Below are 21,707 nucleotides of genomic sequence, written 5' to 3'. Positions count from 1 at the left end.
CTGAAATCAGATCAGGGTAAGTGAAGTTCCTTAGGTGTAATTTTTTAAGCACAGCTCCTGGACATCTGAAGACCCATGAAGTTAATGAGACAAGTAACCTCTCCTATGCTCCCAACAAATAATGATGGATCAGGCATGAATAACCGCAATAAGGCATTCCTATTCAGAAAGGGGGAAATTGAAACTCACAGAAGTCACTACATCCAGCCCACACCCAAGGACCCTAAAATCCAGGAGTTGGGATCACTGGGGGTCAGCTTAGAGGCTGCCTACCACACTGCCCTGCTACTTGGCTCTAATAATAAAAGAAGTAACATTTTAGAGAAATACTTTATGAAGCTTGAGGTGTAGCTGATTTTCCAATATATACTGCATTACTGAGAGTTTGTACTGTAATTTTTTCTTTGGCTCAGGATAAATTTTGTTTTGGATTCCAAGAATATTGTAGAAAATTACTTAAAAATTATATCTCCCACTATATGGCTATACATCTGATCATTGATTCTCAGGTTGTTTAATGTTCCAAAAATTTCAAACTGTTTTCCTAAAGGTTACTTTAGCAACTGTTAGTTCCACACTGATTCCTTGAGCTGGATTCTGTATTTCTTCAATTTATCAATACACCTTGCATTTGCATAAAATTCAAATTATGTTCCTCGGCAAAACATCAGTGTCTGTACTTTGACTATGAGAGCTGCTCTAGTCTCTTTTCTGCAACACCGACTGAACCAGAGAAATAACTTTTCCTCTTCTTTTCTCTATGCTGCTTAGTTACTATTCACACATTTCCTCAAAATAACAGAAATGAAGAACTGTGAAAAGAACTAGCAATTGCATGTAGATCAGGTCTACAATTACCTAAACACTGAATAAATATAATCTCAGATAAAGAATACTGAAATTTTACTAAATGTGCAGTTTGAAAACTTCTTTTGATTGAGAAACATGCACTAGATGCTCTGTGATATTCTGGAATCAAATTTTATAAGCAAAAAATATCTATAATAAGTATATACAAACTAAGACATAAATTAGGATAGATTAGATTTTAAAAAAAATTCTGTATGTTCTTAGAATAATGTCAAAATAACAAAAAAAATTAGAGCAACATACATTGGTACCTGTAAAACATCAAAGATAACTGCAATATCTTTAATAATGCTTCACATTTTTATTATTCTATGGTGTTTCTATTCAAGAATACATTTTCCCTTATATAAGTAAATCTATAATTTTGTGAGCTATCTATTTAAAAATGCAGAACAGACTTTGGGAAAGAACAAATACACTCAATATTATTCTTAATTAATACTTGACTAGTTTTTTTAAATGTAAACACAATATTTTCTTATATCAGTTTTTATCTTCAATGACATATGAAAGATCCAAAATCAAATTAGCTGTCTCCACAGCCACCTTCAGGCCACTAAGCTTAGCAGTGAAACAGTCCAAGGTCAGGTTGTTGGCTGAGCCCACAGCTTCATGCGGAAGGCAGGGTTGTGGTGCAAAAGGACGCTGAGCACTCCTTAAGAAAGACCAGTCGAGTTCTTCCTGGCTATTATAAAGTCCACAGCCACATCTTGAAAGCAAATCTGGCCAGTGAACAACAGAGGGCGAATCTGCCTGAACTGACCAAAAGTGTCCATACTTCATGTCAGTGAGAATTTCCCCTCCGTCATGTTCTAAAGAGCCAGTGAGAGATTCTAGTGCGCTGCCAAATGCTTCAGTAATCAGTTGAAGTTCTGTTTTAGTACACCAACCATCTTTGAGAATGCTTTCTGATTTATTAAGAGTCTAAAGAGTAAGGAAACAATTAAAAACACATACAGAGCAATTAATGTTATAAAAATGTTTCTGAAAAATAGAGTACTTAATCAAACCCTTATTCATAAAGTCACTATTTACTTTCAATTTATTTAGGGGTTTGGCACAAGGCTAATGGGGATATAGGAGTCAGCTTGCCAGGCCATAAAGCCTTAACCTAGTTTTTGTAGTAAAAATATATACCCAGTTATGTTATCAGAATGAATGAATAATAAGTCCCATAATCAACTTATTCTGAATGACTGCTCAGTAGTGCCTCCTTCATATATGAAGAACAAGGCATAATGCTCATATTATAGGTTTTTATACACAGGAAGAAGTTTCTGAAGAGTAATGTCTAAATGAAGTACTTATTTATATTCAATAAAATATTTGAGCTTTGTTAAAAACATACACATTAAGACAAAAACCATTTAGAAAGTGTACAATTTTACATCAATGTTTTAAAAATATTCTTTGTCTTTAAATTAATGAAAATTAATATGACTTTAAACTGTTTCTTTTGGTTCCACCATTCTAAAAAATTTATTCTAGAAATGTCATGACAGAAAAAAGTGATATATTAGTAAACTAATAATTGAATGTTTGTTAAAAATTCTTACCTAACTACTTAAAAACAGTGACCACTTTTTAAAAAATTTCTTACCCAGGAGGTTTGAACCGGATGAGATAATCTCTAATGCATATTCTTTTTCCATATTTTAAATGCTGAATTGTTACTTCAAAATCTTACTCAAGATATCTTCGTCCTCCAAAAAACTTTTTCTAGTTTACTCAACTCAATTTACAGACCATATTATTGCCCATTCAGCATCCATAGATTGGCACTGATTTTGTTTTTCATAATAGATATTCTGATAACTTTTCATGAATGGGCTTTAGCATCATGTAGATTTAAAATTATTTGAGGAAGCAAGGTAGGGCATGTCTGCAGAAAACACTTATACTCTCTCCAGTCCCAGTTGTCCACTAGAAGCTCTGCAGAGACTTTTAATAACATTCCTGACCAACCACAGAATCAACTGCAAATATCTCATATCTGCAAATATGTTTTGAGAAACATATACCTGTTTGTGTCTACTTTCAAATAAAGTAGGCCAGTGTTTAATAACTAAGTAGAACTATAATGCATTAAATTCATATCTGGTTAGGAAATGGTTTCCTAGATTAGTAAAAAAAGCTTCTAATTAATAAAAATAGTATATATCATAAATGGATACCAATTAAAAAATTATAATAGAATATAATACTTGAAATGCTTTTAAAAATAAAATTAAGTCTTTTCTTGATGATCCAGCACTTTACTTGTGAATCATTTACTATTATACCACAGCAGTTGATATCTCTAATATGACAATTTCCATGAAGAGAATAATCATTTCAACACACAATATTTAGACAAAACACAAAGAATATGATCATTTGGTAAAAAGTTACATTAATAATAATCACTCTGATAAAGATATTACCTTATATTTGCAAGTGTTATTTTCCTCAAGTGTTTTCCAATATAAAATCTGATTTAGATAATAGAGGAATTAAGCATTAAAGCCTCTAGGGAATTATGACTTAGCTTATCATAAAATGAATACTGCTAAGAATTCAGCTAATCTGAGGACTATCAAACCTACCTCGTGTCTGATATATGCTGCCAAGTGAGTTTCAGTACAGCCACCTCCCAACAAGACACATGGTTCCTTGAGTGTTAACTGTAAAACATGCAGTGCTGTCTCACATGTGAGCTGCACGAGAAACAAATCATCAGAATCAGACAGTGACATCAGGTACACAAAAAAATATAGCCATATTCTCAAGGCAACTTAGATAGTCAACTCGAAGAGCCTGATTTTAACTGCAAGAGAGCAAAACCTGTGTTTCCAAGGTTGTAGTGTGATGAATACATTTTGGAATAATAAAGATTAGAGCTTAAAGAAATATATCTTAGCCAAATGCTTGTTTTCATGAACCAGAGAAATATCATTTTTCATATATATTTAGCTCTGCAAATTGAGATTCACAAATGAATGGTCTAAAAATAACTGGATAAGCAAGATTTGCTAGTACCTGTATTAAAAATTTTTTTTAGTCTAAATAAGTTAGCTAAATAACTAATATAAAATTTATTTCAAATTGCTATGGAAATGATAATACGGCTATAACCCAGCTGTATTAAAAACACATAGACCTTTATCAAGGGTGTAACCTTGAACATACATGAAATTTCAAGCTTGTGACCAATGCCGTAGGTTATCACTTTCCCTGTATAAAAGTTGCATGTGCTATTGCTGGTAGAGAACAACAAATTCTATTAAGAGGTGGATGATGGGTATCACTGGGGAACTCATTAAGTGAATTATTCACTCACATTTAGCATCAAAGAGTGCATAATTCAAGTTAATTTCTTAGGAAAAATTCATTTGTTAAGGACGTTTAGATTATTTGTAAATACTAGAGATAATACATGATAACACATGCCAGGTGTAGGGTGACTGTAGGGTATACTTGTCATCTGAATTCTCACTTTGGTTGCCTTTACTTTCTATACCACCTAGGGGAGTTACGGAGGGGGGTGGGGGGAGTATAGCTCACCAATGTGAAAAATAGTCATATCTTTCTGAATGGCTATGCCCCTACATACAGAAGTCAAAGTTCATTACCTACCTTCAACTCGTCCCAGACTGTGTCGTTTCTGTTTCCAAGAAGAAAGCTGCAGACAGTCTCTTCATTCGGAATAAGATGAAAAAAACATTTGAAGCCAAATTTTGCAGTGCACAAATCTTTCACACTTCCATAACTACCAGAAGAGACTGAGCTGAGGGAACCAATAGGCTGTGCTCCTATTTTTTTAAAGTTTAGAAAACACAAAGCATATGAGTAAAGATGGAGTATACAATCATTTAAAATTATAATATTTTTCCCAGCCAATGTAAGTCCCATAAACATATAATTTAAAATGACGTAAAGGATAAAGAACAAAATGCAGCTTCTTAAGTCTATAAATAAGTAGTGCTCTGCTATTAAAATGATATACAAATAAAGTAAAACAGAGGTTTACTGACTTCTTTGAACATATTTTAGAAGATATTTTGTACTCTTAAGAAAAAAGGACACAAAATTTTGCATATATTTTCTAGGAATCCAGGAACTCTGGAAGCCCATTCATGACTCAGAGATTCAAACCTAAGAACCCCACTAACCTGGAATAGGGTGAAGTGAGAGCATAGGGTAGTATTTTTAAAAGGCATTATCATCTTCACCTTAAAACACAAATTAGAATGCCCAAATAGCTGTTTTGGGCTCTATATAGTGAGCATATAGTATTTTCTCCCCAGCAACTGTTTATATGTAAATAGCTACCTAAATTATGCCAAAATAAAATATGTAACATTCTAATTTCATTTTGTTATTCTTTGATATATTATGTTGCTTGACCTTTGCACAAGGGAAAGTTTACAAAATACAAATTAATAAAAGTAGAGGTTAGGATGACTAGGTTTCCAAAATTTCTAAAACTTAGTTGATGTACGAAATGACCCCAAACTTGTAATAAGAAATAACAACAGTCATAACATGACTGTTTAAAGTCTTAACATTAAACCTCTGAGCAATGCAGTCCTTTAGGCCAGTTTCCTCTTTCAGGTTGTAAACCTAAGGGGTTAAAATAGTATTTTTAATAACATTTCCAGCTCAAAAATTTTGAGAACCCAGAAAATAATCACTGTGCAATTTTACTTCAGTATCCTTTGTTCATTACTTCTGACGGCTCAAAAAAAAAAACAAAAAAAAACTTGAGTGACCTACATTTTAAGGGAAAATAAAAAGCTTACAACTTGTATAATCTCACTTGGTAGGCATAATAGAGAATACATAGTGAGAGGATCTGGCTTTATTGTTTATCAGCCACTGGACTTGCAGTCAGTCATTCATGTCATTAACTTTTCAGGGTGGGCTTCCCCATGTGAGCATTAAATGGGAATAACAAGGTCTACTTCACAACTAACCCAAATGTTAAAAATGCTCTGTAAGCCATGATATCATCCTGGCTCTGTACGCTTCACATCATCCATGCTCAGTAACTCCACTATTTAGTCCAAATCGATAAAGAGGACTTTTGTTTGAGGGGGGAGAAAGGAGGTAATGTTACCCTAGATATACCCTGGAAAAATGAATTAGGCTTAAAACATATTTCAGGTGAGCCATGGGCTGGGGTGTGCGTGTGTGTGTGGCTGGTGTGCAAACTCAGTGCCAATTTCTATTTTTACAGGAAAATGCTTCATACCAACTAAATCTGTTATACCTGTATGTGTGTGTGTGTCCCATTTTCTGTCTCAAAAGGTCTTTTATCCCAAGATCGAAGACTAAAGCTCTGGCTATTAATACTATGTTCTAAATTGCACATGGGATAAATAATTGAGGATGATTGTGGGCTGGTGTGCAAACTCAGTGCCAATTTCTATTTTTACAGGAAAATGCTTCATACCAACTAAATCTGTTATACCTAATATTCCCAATTGGAAATTACCTGATTCATTAAAAGCCACCAAATATTTAAGTCTAACCCATATCAATAATAAATTCCAAGGAACTATTTGCATTATTTAATAATTTCCTCTTTGACAATCTTACAAAGGTAGGGCAGTAACCCAGAGATGTTATATATTCAATCCTTGCCATACATAGTACTCCTTTTTTTGATAATTTATAAGCAAAATTAGTGAACTTTAACAATGGTTTATCTAGTGACTTACAAATTACAATAAATCAGAATAAAATAACCATCTTTCTGACAGATGGTCGATGCAGTTAAAGGAATACTAAAAAGTGGCTGAAATCAGGAACTCTTCAGTTTATCATTTTTCTTTGGCTCTAATAGGTACATATCAACTTTACATCTGCTTTTTATTTACTGAGTTTGTGAAACAGTGAATTTTTTACCTATTATAATTCTGAATGTTATTATGTTACAGTCAATTCAACATTTTGGAACACCTACTGCGTACCAGGCCTGCTGTAGGCTCTGAAAATAAAAGACTATCCTGGTTCTCAAGGAGCTCAGCTGGGAATATTTGGGATATTTAAAGTTAGAACACGTACACACACACACACACCCTTAATTAGGAACCACTACTTAGGCAGCAGTGCAGATGTTTGCTGGTATTATATAAAAGTGAAGAAAAGGGAATATCCTTGCTGCAAAATTGCCTTCTAAATCATGAAGGATTTAAGTGCTTTGTAAAACTCAAGCAGAATTTTGTGAAAAGTGTGAAAGACTTTATGATTATAATGATGTTAGTCTTCTCAAAAATCTGTTAAGATATTTGGGGGTTAAATTTTAGACTATGATAGATTCCGTAGTACATTTTAGAGCTGGGAAATACACAGAAAATAGCCATAATCACTCAATATTTAATAAGTGAACAATATAGGATCTTTTCCAGAAACGTTTGCTGCCAGAAATGATACTCAAATAAGCTGTGAGGTTGGTGGCTTCTAAAATTTTTCAAGATGTTAACAGTGACACACACCAAGAATGTATTTGCTCAAAAAAGTGTGATTTGTTAACTGTAAGGGGCAAAAGCTGAGTGTTTTTACCTGTCATTTTACTCAGAGGTTCCATCAGAGCCACTCCAACTCTGTCAATGGCAATAACACCATGCATACTGAGAAACTGTTTCAACGATGGGTGGATTACTTTTTGGCACATGACAAGATCTACATGATCACCAACTAGCTGCCTTCCTAGGTTAAGCAACTGGTCCAGAACTGCATTTTCAAGAGAAACACCATAATTGACCACTACAGTTCCTTCTCCAGTATCAGAAAAGTCTCCAGATAAAGACACATGAAAGAGTGCCACCTTGAATGAATCTGATTTTTTGAAAGGCAGTATCTTCATCAATTGAACTTCTGACATTTCGATAAGTATTCCAGGCAACACAGTAGAATCTATAACTCTTTGACCTTTCAGAGGTACAATTATACTCTTTCCTAAAATGATGTGGCCTTTGGTGTTTTCTGGAATTGTAAGCAAAAAGGCTCTGAGAATCAGAGTGCTGATGTGTTCTATTTCCTTTCTGGTGAGCATACAGGCAGGCTTACTTGTTAACACACTGCGTACCAAACAAAGGAGGGTCTGAGTGCTACTAAAGTTGACTGGGATTCGACAACCACAGACCTCAGACTTGAGGTAACTGGTGCAGAGGCTCAAAAGATGTTTATTTAATTTAATGACAGTGGTGGGTGTCAAGCCTATTGTCTGAATATTTTCGATCAGATTGCAGCAAAGAATGGCTGTGAACAAGCCACAGTCACTGAAGGATGATACATGATTCTGCACAGAAGTCGTCAGGATCTTTAAAATGGGATGGGTGACAGAAAGGTTAGCAAGCAGGGCTGATGACTTGGAAGTTGTGCGCACAGGGCCCCCCAGGCCATTGTGCAGCTGCTTCAGCCGGCCAGAAGGGCCATAGCATGACGTTAGGACTCCTTTCAAGACAGAGAGTGTGGCTCTAACTCTCTCACTTGTCAGTGGTTCACTTTTACAAAGTGATGGCTTTTTAGCTTCTAAACGAGACATCTTACTTCTGGTGGCAATTTGTGAAGTCAGCTTTTATTTTATTAACCAGAACTTTCTATTTCTTTTAATATTTTTAAAAAGTATTCTTCAGGAATGAAAGTCTGAATATGCAGCGTTGTGGTTATAAAATTAAATAGCTTCATGTTACGACGCTAATCAGCATGTAGTATTTAATGACATTATTAGTAATTTTGAATATTTATTTTACTTCATTCTTTGACACTCTTTTGTTGGCTTCCGGACTGAGATTTTACAGACTGTTTTGCAGCCCTCTGCAGAAAGTAGGTTCCAAGATGAACACCTATGAAAGAAACGCCAGCTACAAGAAGCCAGTTCTTTCTAATCCAACTGGTGTTTTTCATTTCTGTTTTCAATATCAAGCTCAGATTAAAAGCAGCTTTTTTTTCTGTAGAAAATAAAAATAAAACATTTTAGAGAAATAATTCCAAAACATTTTACAGATTCCAGCTTAATAATTTATTTAGGGCTCTTTTCCTTCTTTGGGAAAAGAAACTATTAACTGGCACATGCCTCCAGAAAATGAGAAATGTAAATCAACTTAGACTGAACATTCATTCCTTTATTCTCCAATAAATCCCTACAAGAAAAAGTACTGACATTCAATGATTTTGGAAGGCACAACAACACAGAAAGCTTACAGCACAGTTATTTGAATATGATATGCTTTCAGAAGATAAGTGCTACATTATAAAACTAATAGAATTTGGTCTTGGAGTCTTAAGGAAAGTCCCAAATGTTTTTATTCTATTATATCAAGATCTAGTATTGCCTTTTTTCCTATAACTTTGGTGCGCTTGGAAACTTTAGGTCTCAAAAGAAGTACATTTATATCAAATTCTGCTTGTAAGTAATTATGAAAACCAGGTAATTATTAGTATTCCCACTGCAGAGACTCCAAGGTACTGTCTGTGTTTCACCGTAGAAGTCTGCATAACATATTGAATCAAACAACACACCATACTTTAAATAGCTGTCCACAGTTAGCTCATTTTCTGTAGTTTTATACTATCAATCAATAATTTTCAGTTTTGATTTCCTACAACTACTCCTCCCCAAAATTTTGGTTAGTGACAATAAGTACAAAATCCAGAAAATGTGCGAGATGACACAGAAAATAGGATCTGATTTCCAATTCATTCTCAAAGAGTCTAAATGCCATAAAATATTATCATATACCAAGTGCACTGGCACTTGTACTACTTTCCTTAACAAGGCTGTAAATAGTGTAACTCGAGGCATAAAATCCAGACACTTTAATAACGGGTGGAAAGAATAAAAATCTCAGGTCATAGACCTTTATCTATTGAGGTTTGGTGTTTTGAAGGTGAAGGTGAAGGTTCAGCTGATTATTATTTTCAGGGATATGCTAACTATGCTGAACACTTGGACAGTATTTAGCATAAATAAAACTCACCGAACTTCTGAGCACAGGATGATGCAGACTAAAAAAAGTGACTTCAGATGTACAAAGAGGTGATGAGAAAATGCTAACGTGGAGTGTTAATTTGCTTACCACTCCTCTCAATTTACTTAAAGTGGCTAAACCATGGCAACTGGGCCGAAATAAAGGCAAAGATGGACAGCTTTCTCCCTGTGATAATAAAGTTATAGTCATCTTTTTTTTAAGTTCATGAGGAGGAAAATAAATCTGTTCATCTTATGACAGGAACAGCTAAGTACTTAAATATTATTTCAATGGCTATTTTAGTTTCTATAAAATCCATGAATACATTCAAATAAGACCTTAGCGAAGTGACTTCCATACATTAATTTGCACATTATGGCACACACAAACCACAAATCACAACAGAAACTGTGATCAATAAAATGATTTCTCTTGTAAAAAAGTTTTCAATAAATACATGATGGTGAAATGTACTGTAGAATTTCAGAAGAATGAAATTAGCACCTACAACAGACTTGTGGTAGTAAGACTAGTAATCACATGTTTTGGCTACTAATATCTTTATAAAATGAGAAAGAAATCATTGAAAATGATGATGACTCTCAAAAGTAACAAATTATTTTGAAGCTGAAATACCAGACACTAAGGAATGACTACAATTAGTTTTGCCTTGGAAACAATAGAATAATAAAGAAAATAACCTTTTGCGAGTTACAGATTTGTGTGCTCTAGAACAGATTTACGGCAAGGAGACAACTGGTCCTTTAGACACACTCATGATCCTGGTGACATTGCTAGTGGAAAGGACAGGAGAAGTACCTAATTGGCCTTTCTCTTTTTATGTAAATGAACCTGGCAGGCAAGTGTCAAAGGTTTATGTGGAACAAGAAGTAACTATAGAATAATATTTTGCCCATAGATAATAATATCAACAGGTAACTCACCAATTTAAGATGGTTTTTTTTTTTTTTTTGCCAGAACTCAATACTTTTTTAGAAATAATGTTTCCCATTGCTGGAACATACCATTTGGTTACAGATTAAGTCAAACTTACCTGCAGAATGCAACCCTGCTATTTTTCCTGGATGTGGTCTTTCTGAGGACTTGCAAGTGGCAGACTATCTGGCCCAGGAACGTTGTCCTTATTAGGTATTTGGAAAACAGGGCTACTTTTGATTCTGTGCCACCCCAAGTGTATGAGCCCAATTAAAGGCACCATAACAACCAGAACTTTGTAGTCTTTCCAAAAGTTCTGAAAGCTCATAGTACTTCAGCATCAGTGCACCTAAGAAAAGGTTAACAGAGAAAAAAAACTAAACAATCCCTCAAATTACATCTAGAAAGCACCACAAGCAAGTACCACATTCTAACCAAAGCTGACTTTTAACTGTGTTTAGTTGGGATATACTGCAATGCTAATTAACTTCTGAGGTATGATATAGACCTAAAGATAGAGCAGAAAGTTAGGATAAACAACAAAACAAAAAAAGAAAGCAAACTATAACCAAAGACACTGAAATACAGAACAAGCTGATAGGGACCAGAGGGGAGAGGGGAGGGAATTTCAGGAGAAAAGGAGAAGGATTCACAGGAACAAGTATAAAGGACACATAGACAAAAACTAACAGGGGTGAATAGGGGAGGGAGCTGGGGAGCATGGGGGAGTGGGCTGGGATGGGAGTAAAAGAAAACTGCACTTGAAAAATAATTTTCTTAAAAAAAGGCTTGGGAAACCTATAAGCATTATTAAACTTTTAGTCAATAATTGTAAAGGAGCACCATTACCTGCTGGGAAAGCTTTATAAATCTTGAGAGACAATCATTCATTCATGGATAAAACTTTTAAAAATAAAATTTCCTTAAATATGCAATAAGAATTTAGATTCTGCATTGTGACAGGATATAAGTGATGATTTCAATTGAGGTTGGGTCATGCATGGATTCCAACTGTAGCCAAAAATTATAGTTTGAACTCTATTAAGTACGATGAATTCATGCCATTTCCATAATTATGTACAGAACCGCTGCATTTTAGACTGTTAACCCTTATTACTACTAACTCTATCCTATGGGGATTACTGTTAACCCAGTTTACATGAAGAAATTAGGGTTAGTAACTTGCTTGGAGTTACATAGCTAGTTAGTATTGAAAACAGATTATTACCCCATTTGACTTTGATTTGGGAAGCATGGAATGAGGCCAGGAAGTCTGTCTCTAATGACCTGTTAGGTTTGGGAACTTGAGTCTAGATAAACTCTAAAGACTCCTTATAATACTTTTCTATGTCAGGGACACTCATTAGGCTTTAGTGATTAGTTTATAGACTTGTTTTGATATGAAGGTGAACCACTTTCCAAGATCTTTTCTGAGCACAGAACAATAAGGACTGCTTCTTTATCTATGAGATATATTAAGAATTAGGTTCAATTGCATGAATGAGTTTCAGTATCATGAAACCTCTTACGGTAATTTTGTATGAATGCCATTAGAAAAATCTCTGAACACAATTTTTACTTATTCCTTCCCTCTTGTCAAGATCAAAATACAGTACTAATGAGTTAAATACTTTTAACTGTCTTTGTGTTCTGTGCATATATGTTAAAAATAAATTGAAACTTAGGAGTTAATGTCTAGGTACATATATTATTCCTAGCATTAGAAACCACTTCTCCCCAAGGTCCAAATTTACATTTTATAAGTACTTTGTGGCTAAACTTAAACTACTAGATAAAGAAAACATGGCTTACTTTTTAACTGAAAGTATTTTATGGCCTTTTCCTTTTCTAAAGTGCTTTGGTATCCTTCACATTTTGTGCAACCTTTAGAGACCGTATGTTTTACTGACATGCTCACGTTCTATCTTTGGAGAAAGTCAATAACAAATAAATGTATCGTGACTAAATTTCGTTGAAGCCCACTATAAATAAGCCTTTGGAGCACCTGAGATTGGAAGATAAAGAAACCAATTGAGGGCAGCACTGGCTGATCTGGAGTAATGAAGGGAGAAGCACTGTAAGGGTCACTTCCTAGAGGAAAGGAGGAACAGGGCTGCACCTATGTCAACTAGCTTATGTTGACTGATACATGTGACATTTTTGTTTCTTAAAATACCCTGAATTTAAGGTTTAGAAGATATTGCCATTCATATCTAGTCTCCTCAACACTTAAGGTGACTTTTAACATGTCACTCTCAACATGAGGCTATCAAGTTATGGAACTTTTAACAAGGAGCATTTCTGCTATTCTCCGATTACTGCTCCATGCTCACTATTATTAGTCAGCTTTTTCCAGAATTATACACTTTTAGGAAACAGCTTATAGAAAAGAGAGTTGTTTGGATGAAAGGTTATAACAGTAAAGTTGGGATAACTCAATAATTAAAATTCAGAACAAATCAAATTACAATTTGTATAGCAATCGATGTCTGAAAAAGTGTGGTACTATTCTTTCCATGTAAATCATAGTAATGTGACGTACTGTGAATCTTCCTTGAGAATAGTCTCGGATTAGTTACCTCCAATTAGTTCCCTGTGCTCAAATGAACCTTTGGGTCATTCACAGGTGAAGGACAAAGGAGGCATTCCATTTTATTTATGCTGTGTTTGACAGTCTATTCTTCTTATTTATTAGAATAACTTAAGGAGCTATACATTTTTCTAGATTTAGGTTTAGTTAAGCCTGGGAATTAATATCTGTTTTGGCTGAAAACTCATTATTTGTCAAAATATCGGAGGGCCAGTAACAGCACTTCCTGGTTAATATATGACGAGGGTTGATTTAATGATTAATGACCTAAAATGTTTACTCAACACCTACATGCTCCCTTTCTTCGAACTCTCCCCATTTCACGTACTGATTTGGCTAATGGAGGTGAGAGAGCAGATAACTATTTTCTGACAATTATTCTGTTGTCCTTGGAGATAGGCTTGGAAAATGATTAGGATCAGGATGATAGTACTTACTTTGTAAGTACTTCACTTACAAAGTACTTTTAGAGTCTTCATTTTTAATCGACATAAATGTAGTTTTTACATCTAACAGCCCATCTCTACCAAGCAAGATAAAATTAGTACTCTTAAAATGGCCTAGTAACCTTAATTTGTTTCCTTTACTTAAGAGCTCTCCAGCACATTACATGTATCCTATTACTTAAATAACCAACTTCCCAGGGCCAGACACAAAAAACTTTACTAAAAAGGTTCATCGTTAGTTGAGAAAAAGACAACAAAGCTTTGAAATATGAAATCTGATATAGTCAAGTCAGTGAGATAATGTGTTCCTTATTTTGTTCATATCCTTTTGTGGAACTTTTAAATATATTCTGGGGATATGATTTTGGTTTAACTCCTTTTTTTCTTTTCAAGTCTTTGGGATTTTTAACCCCCAAAATGAACATTAGCATCACTGCCATTTTCTAATAAATATAATATAGGTTTATTTTTTAAAGTTAGAAAATACAGAAATAAGGAAAAGAAAGCTAAACATGTCTACGATCTTCTTGGTTTTTAACAAAAATATGATCATAATATACATGCTATTTTGTAATCTTTTCTCTCCCCAAGAGTATTAATCTTTATTAGGACTTTTAATAGCTGTACAGCTTTTGATTGTATGGAGATATCCTAATCTGACAGATCGCTGATTGATAGGAATTTGATTTTTTCCCAATTTTTACTGCTACATATGCTGTGGTAATAAATATTCTTGGGAACACTCTAGAGCCTGTGCTCAAGGCCAATATGTGCTGCTTCAAAAGATATAATAAAGACCTAGATTTCTTAACAACTCATTTTTCATATATAAGCTTATAAGGTTTTAAAATCCTGATTTTTACAAAGGTTTATGGTGCTGAGAAGCAGGGAGACTAGGAAGTCCAATTTGGAAATGGAAAATTAAGCTAAATAAAGTGTATCTTGAGATGGGTTTTCCCTCAAAACACTTAGCAAGTCATTCCAGAGGTATGGAACTATTTTATGGACACCAGAGATCCCTGCATCATTAACGAGCATTTCTCAAGAATGCCCTCAAAATGATCAGATTTGATAAGCAATTTCAGGTTGGTCCCTAAGATAAGTTAGTGCTTGTTGTTCATGGAGCTTTTCTTGGGAAGAAAGCAGCAACAGAAATGACTGCAGAAGATATTGTCCCTCCTCTTACCCTCCTATAGTGTACCCGTCACTCCCCTTTCCTTATCTTTTCTGAATCTTCTTTAAACACACTCCTAAACAATTAAACAAACAAAAACAGAAGGCTAGGAACTCATTATACCAAGACAAGTGAAATTAGTAAATTTTAGATAAGTAAAATAGAAAGTAGGTATTTATAGTTTTATACATTGAAATGCCTTTTGTTAGGAAAATGTTAGGGGCAATCTTAACAGATTATGTTTTCTTAGAGTCTTCTTTCAGAAATATATACCTTGCATTATTCAAAAGGTTTCATATTTTTTATTTTGTTTTGTTTTCATAGCAATTTTATGATACTGCTTTAGAAATAAGGAAATACTAAATGACTGATTCCAAGATTAATGTCAGTTAATTTTGGTACTCAACTTAGATGGCAGAGTCCTGAAGGTCTTGGCTGATATTCTATTAAGCATTTTTCAAAAGTTAAGAATTAGTGTCCTAGCTTTGGCAATAAAGTTAATCAGAATTTCTAGTGCATGATGATGGACAAGAAGAAAATTCTAAGTGCATAATGCGTGCTTTTGAGGGTCACAGAGGTCAACTATCCAGTGTATTAAGCCTTGCACGTTCTTCTGATTCTTATGTCAGGTATGTAAGAGGTTAACTGTAATCTCATGTCACTTTGTCCAAAATGAGAGGGCAAAAGAGTCTATTCTTCTCCAAACACAACATCTGGGACCTACTAATAGTTGAGATTAGCTGGGCTAATTTTAGTTCAGTTTTCTTTAGCTTAGTTCTTAGCACAGAATAAATAGCAAGAGATTAATGAACAAAATGGGGAGAAGCTTGCTATACCTCACCCCATTAAAATATTGTATTCTTTTTGAGTACATACAAATATAAGCCAAGAAAACACCGAGTTATATGCTTCTGACCACAAATACTCTCTAAAGGTAAGGCATACCGTGTCTAGAATAGCAAATTTCCCTCCCCGCAATTTGTATTAGAGATTACTGTCTCCTCAATTTCTACCACTAAGGCCTGACAGGCTTCCTACAACTTGTTACATTCCAAGCTAAATGAAGGTTTTTGGGTGATAGCATTGCACAGTATGGTGAAAGGCAAAAAGGCAATTACCAGTAAGTTTCCTAGAAAATCCTAAACAGCCTGGCTATAGCTATCAGATTACTCTTTCTATGTAGCATCATGTCAAATAAAACCACCAAGGGTTGCTACTGGCAATGCAAAATTAAGTTTACAACAACCTGGATGCAGTAAATATTCTGTAAAAGGTTCACACTTTGCCTACTGGGTTTGCTGGGCGCCATCTGCTGGTCTGTTGGATACAGTATTAGGCAGATCTTTTTTTTTTTTGTCTTCATTGCTGCTCTGCTTAAAGTATTTGGAAAAACTATTTTTAAAAACTTCCACCCAATGTATTTTAATCATGAAGAGGACACGCAACGGACTGCTAGCAATTAATTGGCCCAGCTCTGTGATTGTGATATCTGATGAAGTTTACTGAAACTGTATACCTTTTCTTGTACAGTGACCGTGTTTACTTCAGGTATTTGTGAATTCTTCATTCCTAAGTTCCAATGGTTAAATTTAGCTTTCCAAGCTAAAAATCTCATCCTCAACTTTTAATATAGCAGGTCAATTTTTTGCAGTTTTGTGTGTATACATATTGAAAGGGACTGAATATTGTCTTTATGACCAACTGACATGCTAAAGAGAACAATAGTTTCTTTTTTTTCTAACTATATAAGCTAAGTTAACAGTTTTGCTGAACTTTTCCACTCTTGTAAAAATACACACAACAAAACATTCTGTCAACTCCTAATGAACGAAATGGATCCTACCTGAGTTTCCATTCAGCAAAAATCCAACTACCTTCCCTGCTCCAACATTGAATCAAGGTCAGCTTGACCTACATTCAGTGGCTGTGCTGCTGACAGCACAGCCTAGTCAGAAGTGGTCATACAGTGCAATGAAGGTCAACACAGTTATGCATAAATATTTTATGGTCTTTGCCATCTCCATCCTCCATTACTGTGAAGTTGATGCATTTACAAATAAATAATATACTGAAAGCATCATGAGTTTTATGTGGGAGCTTTACTAATAGTTGGCAGTCTAGAATGAGAAGAATGAGTGATTAGTGACTAATGAGGAAGAGAAAATCAGTTTACTGGCAGCCTGTGGCTTATCAGAAATGTTAAAGTGTTGTTTATAGAGTTTTTACAGTTTATAAAGTTTGTAGTTATATGAAAAGCTTTCTATCCCCTTTTGCTGTTTTTATACCTGGCTGCCACTGGATGCTGGGGTTGGTGTGGGAAGGAGATATCAGGCAGATAGTGAAAGTGTTCCAGATTAATGTATAGTTGACTGGTGTTCCAGAGGTAGCTTTCCATACTCCTGGTCACCTCTGAATCTCTAAAGCGCCCATTGCTCTCTTCATCATCTTTGAATTTCCATTTTACTCTCCACCTTTGTTTCTGCAGATACCCAACCTGTCAGCCAGATGAAATTGTGGCTACTGGGCATTAGCACCCTCACCTTCCTATACCCACAGGTAAAAACTTCTCCATCTCACTCTGGATCTTAACTCCCTCCCTCCCTGTCTCAGAGGAAGGACCTGTTAACTATGCTCCAGTCAGTGCCACCTTCTACTGTGTCTTTGGATTGTAACTCCTCTGACCCCTCTTTTTCCCTCACTTCCTACTGGTAATGGATCTTCCTCCTCTGCATGACCTGACCATTTTCTTCACTGAAAAGAACCAAAAAAAATTCCCTAAAGCAGCCGCCTCTTATCAGTTTCCCTCCAGCTACTACAGAATCAGATTCTTTTCAAATAATGCTTCTTTTTCAGGAGTTACTTCCAACTTCCATCTTCAAACCCAAGTTACCTACTTTCATTCCATTCTCCATGGAAACTGCTCTGACTATAAAGATCACCAATCTCTCCCTATTTGATCTTTCTACGCATTTTGATGTGTTCTTGAAACTCTTCAAGTACTTGGATTCTTGTCTATTCATTTTCAATCTCCTTTACAATGGCCACTCAGTTTATATCTACCTATTCAATCTTATTAAAGATCTGTCCTCGGCCAGCTTGTCCCCTTGTTCTTGCTTCCTGGGTTGTCTGATTCACATTCAAAGCTTCTACTTTAACACATCTACTAATTACTCTTCCATCTACTTCTCCAATTTAGACTCGGCATATCGAACTGCTACTATTCACCTTTACCTGGCTGTGCCCATAAAGAGTCTAAACTCATTTCTAAATGATGTAAAAATACATCTCTTTCCTTCCCAAATTGCTGATCAATCTGTATTTCCTGTTTTGGTTAGAATAAAAAAAAGCATTACCTACCAATTCATTCAATTCAGAAGTCTGGATACGGCAAACTCTACCCTTTTCCTTATACTCAACAAGCCACTTGATGTGGCATTTCTTCAATGAAACTTCTCCCCAGAGTCATAGACCTGATTACCTCACATTACCTCCTGGCCAGTTCTAGTCCAGTGGTTCTCAAAGTGTGGTCCCCTCACCAGTAGCAGTAGCAGCAGCTGGGAACTTAATTAGAAATGCAAATTCTTGGGCTGCCCCTGACCTATTAAATCAGAAACTCTAGGATGGGATCCAGTAATCTGTATTTTAACAAATTGTTAGGTAGTTCTGAAGCTAAAGTTTGAGAACCACTGCTCTAGTTTACTTTCCACTAATCCATTCTCTAAATTATTAACACAGTTATCTTGCAAAAAATCCCAACAAATCTGGTCTTGTTGCTGCTTTGCCTAAAGGTCTTCAGTGACATTTCTGACTAGGAAGTATAGTATAAATTTCTTAGTACAGCATAAAAGCTCATCAGGATCTAGTTCCTCCATACCAGCATCAGAAGGTAAAGCACAGCCAATTATTTTGGTAAGAATGTCCTGTAGTGGTTAAGGAGATGAGTTGTGGAATACTACTGCCTAGGCTTTCAGCCACTACCTTACCACTTTACAACTGGCTGTGTGACCTTGGACGAGTCACTTAGCCTCACTATGCCTATTCCATAATCTGTAAAATGAGAACAATGACTTCCACATCACAAGGTTATTGGGTAGTTGGCTCAATACCTGGCACTTAGTCTGGACTCAGTGATTGCTAGCTATTATTATTATGGTTATTTTAAAAGGAAAAAATATTACTGGGGGTCAACCTGGAGGAAAGGACTGGAATAGCTAAGGGAAGTGGTCCCCTTGAAGGAGACCCACTTCTCTGGAAAGTTTCACTTAGCTTAGATGTCAATAAATATACCCGGATCCTCAAGAGAGAGGTTCTGAGGTCTTTGGGGCTCTTTTGATTAGAGTGAGGTGGACCTATAGTCAGATTCCACAATGTTATAGGAAAGGTAAGAGACAAGCTCCTAAAGTTAGTTAGGAAAGCTAATTGTGAAGGAAAACAGGAATACTCAGGGACAGAGTAAAAAGCAAAGATGGTGAATAATTTCACATTTGTCTCACTGAAAACAGTTAATAAAGTTGCCTACTAATTAAATATGAGAGTACTAGTGTGATGAGGCTTTGAGTAATGATGGGAATCAATTTCTAACCTCCACCATAAATTAGTTACGATCTTGGGCAAATTACTTTCTTCCAGACTCAGTTTTATAATCTGTGATATAGGGCTACATAATAAAGATTACCATATGTATACTTATGTATTTATTAGTACAGTGCCTAACATGTAGAAAGTATTTAATATGTAGCTGCTATTATTATTTTTGAAAGTATATTATCTTTCATACAAATCACATACAAAAATTGTCACCTCTGGAGATTCCTGTTTGACCAAAGCTACTGTACATTAACATTTAATATTTCAACAAATATTTGGTTATAACATATAACTGGGGACTAATGAAGACAGGTCCAAATAGTCATATTTACAGTATTTATATCTTTTAGGGATTATTGATTTTCACTTCAAATATGTGTGAGATTAATTTTATTCAAATGTTTAGTGTTGATTAGGTATTAGCAAGACTTCAGGCTGGGAGAAGGTGCAGAGGTGAGACTACCAAAATGAATAAGGCATAGTTCCCGACCTCCCAGGGAATATAGCCCTGAGAAAAGAAAGGCAGGATCCTACTGAGACACAATTAAATGCTCTATAGGAGGAAAAAAATACCGTATAGATTAAAAGTCTTTACCAAGTTGACTAATTTTCCCAAACTCATCTTCTCCTCTTTTTCTGAATTAGCCTCAATCCATTTTTTACTTACTCCATCTTTAGTTACTGCAAGGTGTCAGTATCTATAAAAAATGGTAACTGCCACCCACTGTAACATAAGGTAGCAGTCATTTGTTTTGTTTCTCTGCTACATTCTCAGTGCAGAGCAGAAAGTAAAGTCCTGTTTCCTTTGTTCTATACAAGGTGGCTTGTTCCAGTGCTTTGGCTGTTGGCGCAGAGGTTATATTCTCAAAGAGCGTTTCTCTGAGCCCCTATTCTAAAGTTTTTCCCTCTCTCACCCCCATTATTCTTTAGCACATCTCCCTATTACCTTCAAAGGCCTAACTTTGCAGTGAATGCTGTGATGTGCCACCCCGATTCCCCTTAAGAATGGGACACTTCCTTAGCTCCTGGAAGTGCTGAGGGAGGCCTCAATGGTCAGTCTCCTGCAGGACAAACTATGCTAAAGAGAGTTGAAGCCCTGGCTTGTGCAGCCCAGTGCACTGAGTACTGGTCTGCGAACCAAAAAGTTGCTGGTTCGATTCCCGGTCAGGGAAACTAACTGGGTTTTGCATCAGGTCCCAGGTTGGGAACGTGCAAAAGGCAACTGAACAGTGTTTCTCTCCTTCCCTTCCACTCAGTCTAAAAATAAATGAATAAAATCTTAAAAAAAATAAGAGTTGAAGTTATGTCCTCTTTCCAGGGCAACAGGCATCCATCTGATCAATGTAGGGGTATGAAGGGTTTGCTCTGCCCTTCAAGGTTTTGGCTCCTCCCTTCAACTCTGGACAGTCTTGAAGGGCCAATCAAGCGCCCATGTTCCTGTGATACAGGTGTGTGTGTGGGGGGGTCCTCCCTTGGGACTGCATAGCAACTCAACTTTTTCTATTTACCCAATCCTGCTTGCTTTCTTCCTTAATTAATGATCCAAAAGTCCTTCCTAATAAATTTCCTGCTCTCAAGTTTCTTGAGAGTCTGCTTCCTAGGAAACTCAACCTAGGAAGAAAACCTGGAAATATCTCATTCATTTATCAATAGGCTTGTTTATTGTTTCTTTTCCTATCACCTGAATATAAGCTTCATGCCTGCCTTGGTCACTGCTATATCTGCTAACTCAGTACAGCGAGAGTTATATATTGGTATACATATGCAGTATATATAAATTCTATAGTATATATATTAAATATCCATATTTTGCCATGTATAATGTGCTCCAAGGTTTAATGCACACCCACATTTTTGGCCCGAATTTTCAGGAAAAAAACCCTTTAATCTTCATTTTTTAAATTTAATTACTTATTTTTATTTAGATACTTGTTTTGTGTATTATAAAGGAATTTTAGCATTTATTTTTGAACATATTATGGCACACAAAATTTTATGTAGCAAATAATTACAAAACACAAGAACACATACAAGGTATTTCAGGTACTATCCGCGTACAATGTGCATCCTTATTTTTCCCTAAAAAATTTGGGCAAAGAAGTGCCTATTATACACGGCAAAATATGGTATTCTATGTGTAGTATGGA

At 35.4% G+C, this 21,707-nt stretch overlaps 1 protein-coding gene across 1 annotated transcript; it reads right to left on the bottom strand.

The window, feature by feature from the left end:
• Window positions 1-1,147: 1,147 nt before the first annotated feature.
• Window positions 1,148-8,614, bottom strand: LOC119042691 (MKKS centrosomal shuttling protein). Its single transcript, XM_037136453.2, has 4 exons — window positions 7,417-8,614; window positions 4,486-4,661; window positions 3,456-3,566; window positions 1,148-1,794 (listed from the first exon to the last, which is right to left on the bottom strand). Exons 1-4 carry the CDS (start codon window positions 8,399-8,401, stop codon window positions 1,354-1,356), a joined length of 1,713 nt encoding a protein of 570 aa, XP_036992348.1. The 5' UTR covers window positions 8,402-8,614; the 3' UTR covers window positions 1,148-1,353.
• Window positions 8,615-21,707: the final 13,093 nt, after the last annotated feature.

Source organism: Artibeus jamaicensis, unplaced genomic scaffold (genome assembly GCF_021234435.1).
Source record: "Artibeus jamaicensis isolate MK-2021 breed Jamaican fruit bat unplaced genomic scaffold, CSHL_Jam_final contig_685, whole genome shotgun sequence".
NCBI lineage: Eukaryota > Metazoa > Chordata > Mammalia > Chiroptera > Phyllostomidae > Artibeus > Artibeus jamaicensis.
This window is presented reverse-complemented; position numbering and strand designations above follow the sequence as displayed.

What these genes read in the sequence shown, in the direction of transcription:
- LOC119042691 (XM_037136453.2), bottom strand. Translation starts at nt 8,401, where the DNA reads ATGTCTCGTTTAGAAGCTAAAAAGCCATCACTTTGTAAAAGTGAACCA. An exon ending in ACCTCTGAGTAAAATGACAG is followed by an intron (nt 4,662 to 7,416) that starts GTAAAAACACTC and finishes TTAAAAAAATAG; the next exon opens with GAGCACAGCCTATTGGTTCC. An exon ending in CAGCATATATCAGACACGAG is followed by an intron (nt 1,795 to 3,455) that starts GTAGGTTTGATA and finishes CTTACTCTTTAG; the next exon opens with ACTCTTAATAAATCAGAAAG.